The sequence below is a fragment of the Alosa pseudoharengus genome, unplaced genomic scaffold (assembly GCF_046254945.1).
Source record: "Alosa pseudoharengus isolate Yale_2024_CS ecotype anadromous, Long Island Sound unplaced genomic scaffold, YU_APseudo_1.1 YU_APseudo_1.1_scf_6, whole genome shotgun sequence".
Taxonomy (NCBI): domain Eukaryota; kingdom Metazoa; phylum Chordata; class Actinopteri; order Clupeiformes; family Clupeidae; genus Alosa; species Alosa pseudoharengus.
The window spans coordinates 38,806,986-38,822,378 of record NW_027468848.1 but is presented as its reverse complement, the minus strand read 5'-3'; the positions used below and the strand labels follow the sequence as shown (position 1 = coordinate 38,822,378).

General features: G+C 46.2%; 1 protein-coding gene across 1 annotated transcript in view; it reads right to left on the bottom strand.

The window, feature by feature from the left end:
* The window catches only part of znrf3 (zinc and ring finger 3), a 71,089-nt gene that overhangs the window by 21,303 nt on the left and 34,393 nt on the right, over positions 1–15,393 (bottom strand). Inside the window, exon 2 of the mRNA XM_076269963.1 lies at positions 7,624–7,746. Coding sequence (XP_076126078.1) covers positions 7,624–7,746 — 123 coding nt within the window. The remainder of the gene's footprint in view (positions 1–7,623; positions 7,747–15,393) is intronic.

Sequence of the window (15,393 nt, the reverse complement as noted above, 5' to 3'; positions counted from 1 at the left end):
TGAACAGATCTCAGAGCCTAGGCTGCCTACAGAGACGTGTTTTTTTTGACGGCCTGCTTATGGGGCAGGCAGCTAGCCTTTCGTTAGGAAAGATTAGATGAATGTGATCATTTATGTTTGGGCCTTTTTTGGGCCTGAAATCGCTGATACAACCTTTAATAGAGTACTATAGAGCGTCACCATGACCACTTGGTAGTGGTGTACAGATGTACTCTTTGGCGCACATGTTGGAGCGCTCATCTTGTCGTCACTTGTTGTAGCGAGAGCGTAATTCACCGCTGGCTAGAGAAGGGAGGATAATAGAGGGCAGAACTGTACTAAAAACAGAACTGGGGGGAGGTCAAAGGTTAATATACCTGCACCTGAGGCACTAGCTCTTTCTGCCCCCCCACCCCCCACCCCCCCAACTCCTCCTCCACATAACCCCCACCCACCACCCCAACCCACCCGTTGGGACCAAAGCCTTCCTTCTGTTGCCATAGGGAAGAAAGGCCCTGCTGGTAAGAGGCATTCTCCTGTTTCCTAGCTGCACCTTCAGAAGGGTGACAATAGAGAGTGTAACTTACCCCTGCCAAGTTACCCCCCCCACCAACCCTCCCCTCACCTCCTGTTACAAACAGTCCAATAGTTTTTCTTGCGGCTACCAGGTGTGTGTGTGTGTGTGTGTGTGTATGTGTGTGTGTGTGTGTCTCAACCCAACCCACTCTGCTCAACACCCCTAAACACCCTCCCAACACCACCACCACCACCACCACACACCTCCACCCGCTATGAGCTCAGCCACTCAAGTCAAAGCTGGCCCCACAGACGCATCCCCCACACCCCCACTCTCCACCTCCTCTCAGAGCTCCCACCGCCACCCCCCAGCAGAGAATAAAAGAGCGGCTTAAACTCCGGCACAGAGCGTCCTCCGGAGAGAAAAAAGAAAAGAAAAAAAGAGACGGAGAGAGAGAGAGAGAGAAGGGAGCAAAGAAGAGAGAGAAAGCCCGCCAACATGGGCAGGATGAAGTCTAATCTAAGCATAGAAGAGTTCAAAACACAAGAGTTTTTATACAAGAGACACGAATGACATGAATTTTTTTACAAATCTTATTCTTTTAATGATAATTATGATGAACACCTTGTAAGTAAACATAAAACATTTAACTTTGCCTTAAAAAATAAATAGGACAAGACCTTCAAAATCAATTTTTGTATAAACTTCCACAAAAAACAGACAACAATTATCCAGTTCACAACAAACACTTTTTCTTCTCCATCCTTTACTTTCCCACTTTTTCACTCTCTCTCCCTCCATCCCTCCCTCTCTCTTTCCCTTCCTTTCCCTCTCTCTCTCTTTCCCCTCCCTCCTTCTCCCTCCCCCTCTCTCTCTCTCCCTTCCTCTCCCCTCTTGTCTTAATGTCTCAGGGGCTCTTCTCTGCTGGCCCTCTTTAAAGAGGGTCCTGTGCTGTGAAGTATGATAATGGTCATTTGGCTCCCCATTGAGGCCCGGGTAATTCGGCTCCGCCGACGGCTCACTTTGGGCCGCGTGACACACGCAGCTTCCCAGTGACCATGGCAACACACCCAGTGGGTTCCCGCGGCTGTGAAGGCATGATTTCATACCCTGGGCCGCGCAGACAAAAAAAAGAGAGAGAGAAAAGAAAACCCTACAGAGAGAGCCCCCCCTCCTTCCTCACCACAGAAGAAGAAGAAAGAGAGGAGAGAAAAAGAAGGAGAGCAAAAGAAAGTGAAAGAGACAAGAAGAAGAAGGAGAAGGAGGAGTAAAATAAAAAAAAAGAAAAAGGCAACACATCCAGCCCAGATAATATCAGCAAGTTGAGGCAAACACACGTAAAAAAAATGAAAGCATGGAGGCAGGGAGGTGCCCCAGAGGGCCCCAGGGCTCCAACCTCGCTTTCTTCTTCTTCTCCAGCGCTCCTTTTGAAGCGCGTAAGAAACTGTCATGTTTGGAGAGAGAGGGAAGTGCCTTAAGTCTTTAGCATCTCGGCTGAGGAGGGCAAACAGCAGTAGTGATCAGAAGCACTGGAGTCCTGCTCTGATGCCTTCTGGCAGCTCTCTCGTGATGTCGACAGATCACAGAGCAACATGTGTCAACACACAAATACTCAACTTGAAGAACATATGCTACATCCACACTATTCCATTTTCATTTTAAAATGCTGTTTTAAAACTACTACGATCTCCGTCCAGATGCACGTTTGCAATTCCTGCAGAACTGAATAGTGTGAACAGTCTTGGATGTGTTTGTGCACACATGTGCTTGTACGCATGTTTGTGTATATGTGTGTGCGTGTGTATATGTGTGTGCGTGTGCGTGTGTGTGGGTGTGTGTGTGTGTGTGTGAGAGTGATCTAGCGTTGGATTAATGACCTTTCATTTTTGCCCCAGAAAGTCTCTCCAGAGACTCTGCAGTCCTTTACCGGGCTACTGTACCGTACGGCGAACAGCATGGCATATTCCATAGACGCAGCCTCACTCTTCCTTCACAACAGTTAGGACAGATAACCAAGCTTCTCCAAAGGAGACTGGTGAGGAGGATATAGCAGAGACACTTGTACAAAGCGACAAGGACTGGTGATATTCAGGTCCAAACCTGGGCTAACCGTTAACCCTGACCGCTGTTCCAAGCCTCAGATTCTTCACATCCTTACACTCAACTGAGACAGAGTCAACCAACAACTCGTTAGCTGGTGTTGCAGTATGAGGCTTTAACTGTAAACTCGATTTCACCCAGCGCGCGCGCGCGCACGCACGCACGCACGCACACGCACACACGCCTCTACCCAACCCACACCCACCTGTTAATTAAGCCTAGTCTGAAATAACCACCCTCCTCTCCCTCTTCAAAAAGGCAAAAATCAAAACAAAAGCCCTTCACCCGCCCCAGCCCCCCCCCCCCTTCCCCCTCCTCACCTCACCAGCCGGGGCAGGTGGGCACTCGCCAGGCAGAGTGATTACCCCTGCCCCTCTCCCCTGCCTCAGCAGTCACATCAAAAGGGGGCAAAACCAACAGCAGCGCTCCATCAAAGCGGCCATTTAATCGCCCTGCCTCTCCATTAGGCTCCTCCAGTGCAAGGTAAACAACAGACAAAAGGGCTGATGGAGCAGGGAGGAGGAGGAGGGGTAGAACATCACTTACAAAATAATGAGGGGAGCTAAACGAGGAGAGGGACCTGAGAAACGTACAATTGAAAGGCAGGTAGTTTAGAGGAGAGGAGCCGACGCAAAAACAGGTGTCAGGAGAAGAGAATGGGAGAACATTCTTCAGACAATATTCTACTAGTCAGGCTGCTTTATATTATCAGAGCATACTTTTGGGTATATATACTGTGTACTATACTGTACATATTACACAGTGCAGTTCAGAAAATAAATATTATTTACTGTACATACCGTGCACTACACAGAAAACAACACACTATTGTTGTTTTCAAGTCAAAATGTCAGCAAAATATCAGAGGGGCAAATGTGAATTTAAAACAATATCAACAGTGGCAAGACAAGCGCTTTGCTGTTGAGCGCTTTGGAGTGTAAATAAGTCATAAAAAACATTTGCATTTTTCCTGGCAGGGGCAAGACATAGTGCTTTGGCTCAAGTGGCGGGACAAACATCTACAACTGCTGTCACTTTGCAAGTCCTCTCTTGGGCTGCCAACGATGCCAGTCATGAGAGCCATCCAGCAGCCTCGCCAGGCAGCTGTTCTCACCACTCCACCGTTAAACATTGATGGGGGGGGGGGGCACAGAGAGGAGGGCAGGCAAGTAAGTAAGTGAGTGTATATATGTATGTGTGCGTCTGCGTATATATGTGTGTGTGTGTGTGTGTGTGTGTATGTGTGTGTACATATGTATGTATGTATGTATGTATGTATGTATGTATGTATGTATGTATGTATGTATGTATGTATGTATGTCTTTGTGTGTCCGAGAGTGTGTGTGTGTACATATGTATGTATGTGTGTGTGTGTATGTATGTATGTCTTTGTGTGTCCGAGAGTGTGTGTGTGTGTGTGTGTGTGTGTGTGTCTATGGGTCCGTAAGTGTGTGTCTCAGTAGAACGAGTCAATTCTGAAGAGATGAGACTAGACGAAACTGACAAAAGGCAGAAGCCTGCACACATCTGACAAGACCGATCCTGAACACATGGACACACACACGGATACACACACACGGACACACACACAAAAAAGATGGGAGGGCTGTGATATAAAAGCAGTATCTGCCTAACACACTTGCCACACCTCACACTCACACAGTAGGGGTGTACTGCCCACTCCAGCCCAAAACGTCTTCCCCCCGTAAACGAGTGAGCCAATGCGGGCTCACGCCAGCAAGCGGCACACCAATCTGTGCCAATTCTGAGCTGAGCTGGATGGGCCAAAGAGGGGCTCTGCCCACTCAGCAGGGGCAGACGGCCTGTGCCCATATCCTTACTCACTCACACACACACACAGAGTTACACTTATACACAGACAGATAGTAATAGACAGTAACAGAGTAATAGACACACTCTCTTGCAATTGCATACACATTCTTGCACTTAAACACACACACACATATTCACTTTCACAAACTAACACACACACTATTACACTCTGACACACACACACACACACACACACACTCCTCCCACTCCACTCGGGGCTGATGTAATGCGAGAGACTCTGGGGGCCGCCTGAGATGAAAGGGCCATACCCACTGCCCCCCTCCCCCGCCTCACCCCCTCCCCATTCCGCGGCGTCCGAGGGGACTGCCGGCGCACCACTTGAAAGAGCAGATATCACGCTGGCAGAGCGACAAAGGAAGCCATGCCATCATTTCGTGTTCCAGTTGGGCGAGCGACTAGCCTGGCCTCCAACCCCAGCCCAGGTCAGCACAGTCCAGCCCAGCCCAGCACTGTGTGTGCACTGGAGATCCATTTCCCTTAACAGGCCAAGGCAAACAAAGAAAATATAATACATTTTAAGCTAAATAACATCAGTGTCACAATCCAGGCCATTTATTTTTTTCTTTAAACAATCCAACCTTCAGAGTTTTTTTTAAGCTTTCCTGTGGGTTAATATATTTTGATGAATATGAAAAGGTACATTTCCCATCTCCTAAACAGCTTCTCACAGAGTCGTATACGGCTCTCCTGTCACTGCGTCATTTCTATAGTACCTTATCTTGTGTCCAGTGTTCTCGCTCTTTCTCTCTCATTCACACACATTATCTGGACCAAAATCAGGAAGTAAATGCGTGCAGGTGCAACCATAAACTATGAGCTGTTCTTTGATGACCGATGGACGGAGTTATTAGATAGTACAGTATTGTCCATTTCTCAGCAACTTTCTGAAAATCTATGCCAAAAGAAAAAAAAATTAAATTACATTTCAGTCTAGGGAGCTTGGTCTGTCATATTTGTTTACTTTTTCCGACTAGCATTTTGCCGTTTTAACAGGCAGGGTATACCAGACATGTAAGTGATGTGTTCCGTTCGCGGAGCGTATGCTGCAACAATTAGCCTCCACTATAATCAATGGAACTGGCTACACCAGACGTGATAGCAGTGCATACCAATTGAAAACATTAGATCTTAGAATCTTCTAGAGCCGTGAACGGAGCGCTTCAATTGTGCACCCAGTGCAGCCCGGCTGTAACTGCAGAGCAACGTAATGCTAAGTGCTTAGGCCCAGATCGGGCCCCGAGTCTCCTGCTATGTCCACCTGTATGAGACAGTAAGCAAGTGCGTGACTGAGCGGAGTCCAGGCCTGAGGGGGGAGTCCAGTAACGGCAACACCAGCCGCAGGCCTGAGGGGGGAGTCCAGTAACGGCAACACCAGCCGCAGGCCTGAGGGGGGAGTCCAGGAGCCTGGGGACCTCGGGGCCTTGAGGGACGGGAAGCTCAGGAACAAACTGTGTACATATACGTTTCTGCACACCGCCCGGCCCGCTGCCAAGGCTGCCCGCGCCATGAATTAGAATGACCCGTCTGATCTTTTACAACACACATACAACACACACACACAGTGTCACGTACATTTACACAGACACAAAATGATACACAGAACGACACACACACACACACACACACACACACACACACACACACACAGCTATGAAAAGCGCACCTAGGCAATTGTGCTGCCGTGCTGCAGCTTTGTTCTGTGGCCCAGTGGCGGTGGAATGCTCCGAAACACTACCCTTCCATGCATGCTTCTCTTTTCACGCAGACGGAAAATGAGACGGCGCGCGCAGGCAAAAAGGTAGGGGAAAAATGCATGAAACAAAAGAGAAAAAGAATGAATGGAGAGAAAAGGGGGAGGGAGGGAGAGAGGGAGGGCTGTTGGGAGGGAGATGAGAAGAATGCGCAAGCTAAAGTTCAGAGCTAAACGTTAACAAGAAAACCTGGCACAAACACAATGCAAGGGTTTGTGTCCATGTGTGTGTGTTTGTGTGTGTTTATATGTGTGCGTATATGTGTTTAGGTGTGTGTGTGTATACATGTATGTGTGTGTGTGCGCGCGTGTGTTGTGCAGCCCATGTGTTGGTACTAGAGCACTTGTGGCAGGGCTAGCCCGGGTGAGATTGGCACGCACAGCAGAGAGTGCCCCCCAGCTGTGCCCGTCCACGACAAGGTCTCCAAGATGCCACCATGCCGCCTCCCCCTCTCCCTCCCTCTCTCTCTCTCTTGCTCTCTCTCTAATTATAGCCCTGTGTCTAAAACCAGGAAGCCCCCTCATAATGAGGCATCTGACACTGTTAACTAGATCATTTTCAAAGACTCTCAAAGCCACATGAGCGAGGGATAGAGAGAAAGGAAGGGAGGGAGGGAGGGAGGGAGGGAGCACATAACAGAGGAATGAGATTACAGAAAGGGCAGAACTAGGACAAATGGCTCTTCAATCAGTGCAGTTTTCTCACTCTCTCTCTCACACACACACACACACACAAGGTAAATATAAACAACGTCCCTTGCTGACAATGGGTAGACTGCGAAGTAAGAGGAAATACTCGCATCGCTCAGATGAACTCTAACGTTCTGCAGGAGGAGGGAACTGAAATGGTGAGGATGGGCACATGAAAGAGGCTGCGAATCTTTATCACCGCTACATACTGACATATCACACTAACAGTACACCTGACATCACACAACAGTACACCTGACATATCACACTAACAGTACACCTGACATTCTAACACTAATGGTACACCTGACATATCACACTAACAGTACACCTGACATCACACAACAGTACACCTGACATATCACACTAACAGTACACCTGACATTACCCACGGCAACTCAAACTCTAAACGCAACACCGGTACACAGACACCACACAGGAGTACGCATCCAGAAAGTATAGTTGATGAATGAGAGACTGCGAGTGTTGACTAAGACAGGGTCTCCAGCTGTTCAAAGGCGCTTTCTGGAAAGGCATCCCTGCCCTGCAGTGACCGTTATAAGAACGCTTTACAAAGAACAACACTCCAGCGGGCAGCCAGTCCAGCTTGACCATAGTGTCATCACCTATACAGACCCACAGTCCGGACTAGGGGGTGCAGGACAAGGTGCAGAGCCACGAGAGTTCAGTCATGTGAGAGTGGTCATGTGACCCAACTGGCATGCAGACTCACCTTCCCCAGGACAGTCAGGCAGCTGGGGTCCAGCTCGGGCTGCTCCAATTTGACCACGCCCACCCAGCCATACTCGTACAAGTCCTCCTCGTCGTTGTTGTTGCACAGCCCCAGAGGATGCATCTGCAAAAACAAGCATACATAACCAATCACATCTCTGAGGACAAAGCACACAACCAATCACATCTCTGAGGACAAAGCACACAACCAATCCCATCTCTGAGGATAAATAAAGCACCCAACCAATCCCATCTCTGATGACAAATAAATGCAAAAATACAACATATTGATGCTAGGTGGTCTGATTCAGTTATACATAGGACCATATTTTAAATTCTGTCAACAACCAACCCTGATACTTACAAATACAAATAACAAATGCAACATGACTGAGGATACAACAGCAATACACAATTCATAGCAAGAGAGCATGTAGAGAAAGTCAAATGTATCCTGTATATTGCTGTCTATTTATTATGGTAACATGAATTCCCACAGAATTTTCCCATTTGAAAAAAAGGTGAACACAAACTGAGATCAAAAGCCTACACATGTAGGCTACTGGCTGTTCCAATATAGCCAGCTCTATAAGAGAGTGCTAACCCTGGGAGGGAAGCCCAGAGTCTGTCTGCGGAGTCGATTATATGTGAGGTGGGCAGACATCAGACATGACACACGCTGACTCATAGTGTAGAGGTGGTAGCCCTATAATTACACCTAATACAAGTACTCAAGTTTGGACAACTTTTTTTGGTCTTTTTTCTTAGCTTTAATGCTATTTTTGTTGTGACCTAATTTAAGGACACTTTAGACCCTCTCGTCACAGTGAGGTGGTTTCATTTGGTCGCGGACTACAGGTTTGGTGTGGTGTTTGTCTTTGGTTGATCACATTTATTAGTGGAATCTCGTGAGACATTACCCAACGTCTGCAAGTTTTATGTCAATGTCTAAAAGTAGTGATTCTCCACTGATCCAGTTTTCTGTGCACGCGACACAGACTATCTAGTAGTACATTTAGATAGTCTTATCGCCACACAAATGACCTCTAGGTTTCCTCAAGAATAAACATGTTAAAAAGGAAAGAGACAGAGTCCTTTGGCTGATGGGCATGACACTGGGGTGAAGTTGCACCTGTGATGGTTCAAATTGAATCTGGTGTTCTAAAGGGAGATTAAAGAGAGCTTCTTAGCCTCTCCTGGGTCTATATACACACACACACACACACCATACTCTGGGGTCCATTTGCATTTAAAAGTTGCCAAATTGACCTTTTGGCATTTATCCCATTAGCCAAGCAGCCACACAAACCCCCTTCCCTCTCAATAAAGACACACATTCAGCTCTCCCTCCCTCTCAATAAACCAGCTTTGTGGTGTCACTCTGCTCCTATGGCCTCAGGGTACGGATGACCTGAGATACCCTCTCTATTTCTCTCACACACACACACACACACACACACACACACACACACACACACACACACACACACACACACACACACACACACACACACACACACACACACACACAGCAGTGACCCCAAGAACCCCCTGACCCCATCCCTAAGAAGAGGCGTCACAAATTACGTCAGGCAGCTTCACCCAGTCTTCCAGTGGCATGAACACGGACACAAACTAAATGGCCAGATTACACCCAAACAGGATCAAACGCCCAGTTAAGGGGTGGTGTGGCGGCAAAATGTGGCATTAAAATGGCTCCACAGCCCTATAAATGTGTACCAAGTCTATTAGACATATTTCCAAATATTTTCATATAGCATTAACATGGGTTAAGTCTTTAGTCAGTGGCGCAAAAAGTATCTATGATAACTATAGTACAACCAACACACTGGCCCTGATCTGCCGTGAATCTGTTTAAAAAAGGCACCTGGTATAGGCTAGGCTAGAGATTCCCAAACTGAAGACTGCTGAGGCCCAATTTCAATATTAATAACTTCAATTACATATTCACAACTCTAGACTAAGATAATGAATGTAGCGGCCGCTTGTCAATGTCACCGAGGCAGACAAACGCACATTACATGCACACGCAAACATGCATGCATCAGGCCTTTTCTAAAATACATACAACAAAAAAGTGGCTTTTCAAATTAGGTATTCCCTGTATGTACGAAAACTGTCCATGAAAGCGCAATCTATTTTCCGCCTAAATATTTGAGCCTTGTAAAAAGCAGGTGTTAATCCAAATTGTGGTTAAATGTGTCAGTAAGAAAACCTTTCAAAGACAACAGAATCTTTGTCCTATATATAAAGCAACTTTTGTTAGCCTTTCGGATGTCTTCCTTTCACATCATCCACTTTCCTACTTGCTAGATTTTACCAATCTTCTGTAGCTACGTGCACAAGTTGTTTGAGTAGAACTACTGCTCTTCATTATCTTCCTGCTTGTTGACATCATATATTGTATTATTTCATGATTTATTGATTACTTTTAATGTTGTCATCAGTTAACTTCATTGAACTGCGCTTGTGATTGAAGTATGTCGTTCAGTAGTTAACGTTCGGAAATTGCGGTAGGGGGTGAAGAAAGGCGCTGTTTACCCGATGAACTGCAGGTTTGATAAATACGACGTTAACATAAGTGTCATAGCGTGCGGTTTCTGCGGGTTGGCCATGGCGCTGATAACGCTACGTTCGCAAATGTACGTACATCTGGCCAGAGTAGCGGACATGAGCAAAATAATCACAACTTGCCCCCAAAGTTATCTCGTTATCCACACAAATCTCTTCATCCAAAAAACTCGACTTGATAACTCTCCAATTCCAAAAAAATTAAATTAGTGGTAAAATACCAAAATAGGCTATTTATAGGAGCTTAAAATGGGTGCCATAGATGCTGTGAACAGCAGTGTTTGCAATAACTTTAAAAGTGTGTTAACAAACGTGTTAGTATTTTCAGTGAAATGTTTGACTTAATAGCCTTGCATTGTGTTTTCATGTCATCACATACAATTACTTGTTTTCTCTAAATTTACGAGGAGGCTCTTGTGGCCCACCTGCAATACCTTGATGGCCCACACTGGGTTAGGCTATCCAAAAAGCTAATGCAAATACCTTCAATAAAGTAAAGGCTGAGACATGCTCCCACGTCTGTGTCCCGCGCATGCAGCACGTGATGAGAATTAACGCGCATGCGAGGGGGTTTGTGCGCTTCCAAATAATTGGGACATCTTCAACGTGCGCAAATGTGCACAGAGGAGCATACCATTTGTTTAAGAGTTAAAGCCTGTGGCAACTAATTCTTTGGTTGGACGAGAAGCCAAGAAGTGAGGTGATTTATTGCAGTGTCTGCCTCAGATTGTAAGAAGGCCTAATAACAGGCTCCCTAGTCCTTCCCAACGGCCACCTTTGTGTGCGGGTGACTCCACAGCCACTTTGCGGGCCGGCTGCTATTTCGGTCATTAATGCTGTTAAAAGACTAGTAGCAGGCAGCGCCACAAACAAAATGGCTTCTCTTTCTTGAGGTTAATCGGTCTATTTTATGTTAGACTAAAAATAAGAACTCTACAGTGCTCTTTAGGAGAGGGGAGTCGCAATACCAAAGGTCGTAAAAGATTTAAGCAAAAAAACGGAGCTGATGAGTGGACAGTGTACTTTCAAATAGCCTAGTTTGTATAAAATGGATGACAGATTCTGTGTACGTACACACACACCAACAGTTATTACACATACACTGAGTCATTCGACACATTATAGACATACTCAGTCACACACACACACACACCTCTAGCCAAAGTCCGGCAGAGCTATCCTGCACTCCATCCACAAAATAGGGATATAATGTACTGGATATTTGCCAATATTTTGGCCCATTGCTGATGCAGATACATCAGATCTAGAGTTGCGATATTTTTATATTTTACTTTGTTGCTGTAAATAGCCTACTTCTCATGGTTTGTTCCCCCTGTACACAATGAAAATGCTTTTGTTGTGGAGGTGAAGGCCTAACAACAGACAAAACTTATCTCTAAAGAACTATATCTACTGACAAGGTAACAAGGTAATGTTTCACAATTCTCGAGAGATGTATCCGGGTCGGCAATTCTTAACCCTTAGAACCCTAAGCTGTTTTTAGGGCATTTTCACTACCTTTATTCATAAGGATTTATTCTGGTCATTGTAAGTGCCACACACATATATTATATATTGTTTTTTTCAGGAGAGTCTAGGCTATTCAGATCTGCCATCATTTCATGTATTAATACTAGCATTGATTTTATTTAGATTTTTAAAGAATTAAAATATAAAAAGTGTATTATAAAAATTCTTATATTTCGACATGTATCTCACCAAAGCAAGCTCACAGCTCTACATGCATTTCATGTGTGTGTAGGGCAGACTGTCCTGAATCGGGCAATATAATTGCCATGTTGGAGGGATACTCTGGGGCTGAGCAATTTACAGAAATATTTGCTGTGTGATTTACGGAAATAAATGCCAATTTTTATTTAGTGATGAAAAATGACCTTTCTGCGCTCCATATCTGTGACACGAACTGATCTGACCTGACTTGACCCGAGGTTGCGTGTTAGCCTGCGTGCCTGTGTGTATGCAGTCATAATAATTCTCAACTTTTTACTGCATTGCCATGAACAAAGTAAAGGCAAAAAAGGTGTTTATTTGTTGAACAAATTGGGATGCAATGTGAGCCTTGAATTGGATGCCATGCAGGAATTTGCTAGGATCTCAAAACCGGAATATGAACATGCTTTGCCATAGAGAAACACATGATAGCATTGGATTATAAACATGCTTTGCCACAAGAACAGACAAAAACGTGGGGTAAGTCCAGCTATATGAAGTTATTATTTTGCTGTCACTTCGTCTGTTTTATAACCCAGAAGGATGTACTTGGTATCAAATGATAGCTCCGAGTCTCCTCTTTCATCTGACATGCGTGGCATATCTATGCGATCACGGGTCTGCGAGTAATTTAAACGAGAGTAATGAGTGTGCAGCGTTGGTTTGTGTACATGACGTTATTATTTTGCAGTCACTTCGTCTGGTTTTATAAGCCAGAAGGGTCGATAAACATGGTACCAATGGATAGCCCTGTGCCTCCTCTTTCATCTGATATGCTTGCCATATCGATGCGATCACGGGTTCGCGAGTAATTCAAACTAGAGTAATGTGTGTGCAGGTGAACGCAGAGAAGTATAGACTGTAAATATGATGCAATTTGATTTAATTTCATGATTTTTTTTAATTTTCATACTTGATCGTACAGACAAGTGTGTAGTCTCGTTGGAAAGCCCCACTTCTGCTCTGTCGTGCAATAAAGGTTTCATCTCGCTGCGATGAACCGTTCTGGAGCAATGTAACAGAGAAGAAAGGGTCAATCGGGTTCTAAGGGTTAAAGTTAGCGAGTTAGCGACTCCCTACGGCTATGCTCCATGGCTATGCTAGGTAAAGATTTCCCGATCACAATTTTATTTACCATCCCATTGGCTTTGTAGAGGTGAAATTAAGGTACAAATCTTGCATAGTGTACCTTTAAATAACATTTTCAAATAAAATGCAAATCACAGGTTTTAGTTGTTATCGTCCAAATGCTGATGTGACCAGCCATCCCTTATCCCACACTTTGGCTCTTCTACCCCCCCTCCCCCCCCCCCTCTATCTCCCTCCCTGCCCAGTCCCTCTGCTGCCCCCGCTAAAGGTGTCCCGGATGTCGCCCGCCTATACTAGGCCTTCCTGCTCTGTCGGCTGACGAGCCCCCAGGGGGGCGGGTAGGTGAAGGAGCCTTTTCACATGGGTATCCCCTTACAGGCGGCCAAAGACATCACACAGGGGGATCTGGGCCTCACCTGCCAATCAGATGGCCACACCTACCCAAACATCACCACCGCCGTTGCCGCCGCTATGATCCCGCCACCTCTGCCTGAGCTCCCTGCAGTGGACATGACCACTGCTGCCTACCAGATAGGGCACATGGTCATGGGGGAGGCTTTGATCTCATGCCCCCTATCAGGGACTGGTGCTTCATAAAGCAGATGGGATGAGAAGCACAAGAGTGGCAGCCAGATGCAGCTTAGATCTGATGTGCTTTCAAAATAGTAATGTTCATCAACGTTTTCAAACACTTTTCTGCTTCAGTTTCAAGGTCACTGAGAATATTTGCAAACACAACACAACACACACCACACCACACCGCAAAAGTGATCCGGGCAGCCAGTTCTCCGTAAACAAGTTTAAATAGAACAATTTGGAAATGTTTGCACAACACGTGTTCACCTCCAATGTTCGCCTCTGCTTGACGCATTTGAGTGCACCCCTGCCATAGCTCTGCTGATTGCGTTGGAGATCAGGATCTGCCGGATCTGTTTCATAAGCAGCTGTGGTCCAGGAGGCAGCGGCCCTGTTGACCTACCTGACAGCTGGTCTCTCTTAGGAGCAGCGGAGTGATTTTTATCAGCCGTTTCCCCCCAGAAAAGGGTGATGAAGACGTGGAGGAGGGAAAAACTGCTTTGAGGAAATACCATTGCAGTTTATTTTGTGATAGGCTAGGCTCCATCTAGAATCAGTAGCCTAGTGAATGTGACAATTAAAGGAGTACATCCCCCCCCCCATTACATGTCTTCTTCTGAAAAACTCACCCCTCTCCTCAATGGACAGCCAAAAAGGACTGACCTGATTTGGGTCTGTAATGGGATCAAAAACAAGCCTCACATCTACGGGCCCCCCTTCTCTCTCTCTCCTCCCAAAGGGGAAAAAAAAATCAAAATTCAAGTCACACCAGTGCGACCGTTCCTCTTTGTCAGTGACTCAATTCACTGGGCCTTTGATCATCCAACAACAACAACTACTTCAACACCCCCTGCTGCCCCTTGCCTACATCCCCCGCCCCCCCCCACCCACACACACACACACAGCCTCCTCGCCCCCCTAAACCCAAAACACCCTTGGTCACCAGCCCCAACCCAACTCAACAGGATATACCCCAGCCTGGCCGGGTCAAGCCGTTCCCCACCCAAATGTTGACATCACTCTCCGCAGTATTTGTCTCTCTCCCATCATGCCGTGCGGCGTCCTCCCCTGAGAGGAGTCGTGGGGTGTGGGAGGTGCACTGGAGAGAAAAAGAGAGGCGAGAGTTTGATAGCTGCTGCTGCTGCTGCTGCTCCTGCTGATGCTTCCTTTCCTCAAACTCTTGAAAGGTTTCCCCTCTCCCAAGCCAGCACGCATAGCCTCCATCTCTCCCCTTTTCCCTCTCACACGCTCTCAGTTCCAAACACTGCACTGTGAAACTCGCATCAAAACTCTTTTTGTAAAGTAAGTGCTTTCATTTGAAGAGAGCCAAAAAGCCCGGCGAGATCGATCCACACAGTTCAGCAGCACGAGACTGCAGCAGCATAGCTCAATGCCGCTCCGTGCAGCTCCACTTTCCTCCCCACAGCTGCTCTCCTCTGATGGCAGCCTCTCCTCTTCTACAACAGAGAGAGCGTCTGCAAGAGACACCGCATCATTTGCATTCACAAAAGAAAAACCGGCTTGGTGGAAAAAGACAAGAGACAAAAAAAAAAGCGAGGCCCCTAGTTTTCCAGATTTCATCGCGTTTCAACTTGACGGGAGGCTCAACCTAGGCATGAATTATGCCCAGCAGGCATCATCTACTTCTAAAATCTTTATCCTGTGGAGGCCAGACATGCTGAATGCAATTCAATAAACATTTTTTTTTAAAAACAACACAAGACATGACATAGGACGTGACATAGAAAAAAATATATCCCACCATACAAAGTACAATATAAAG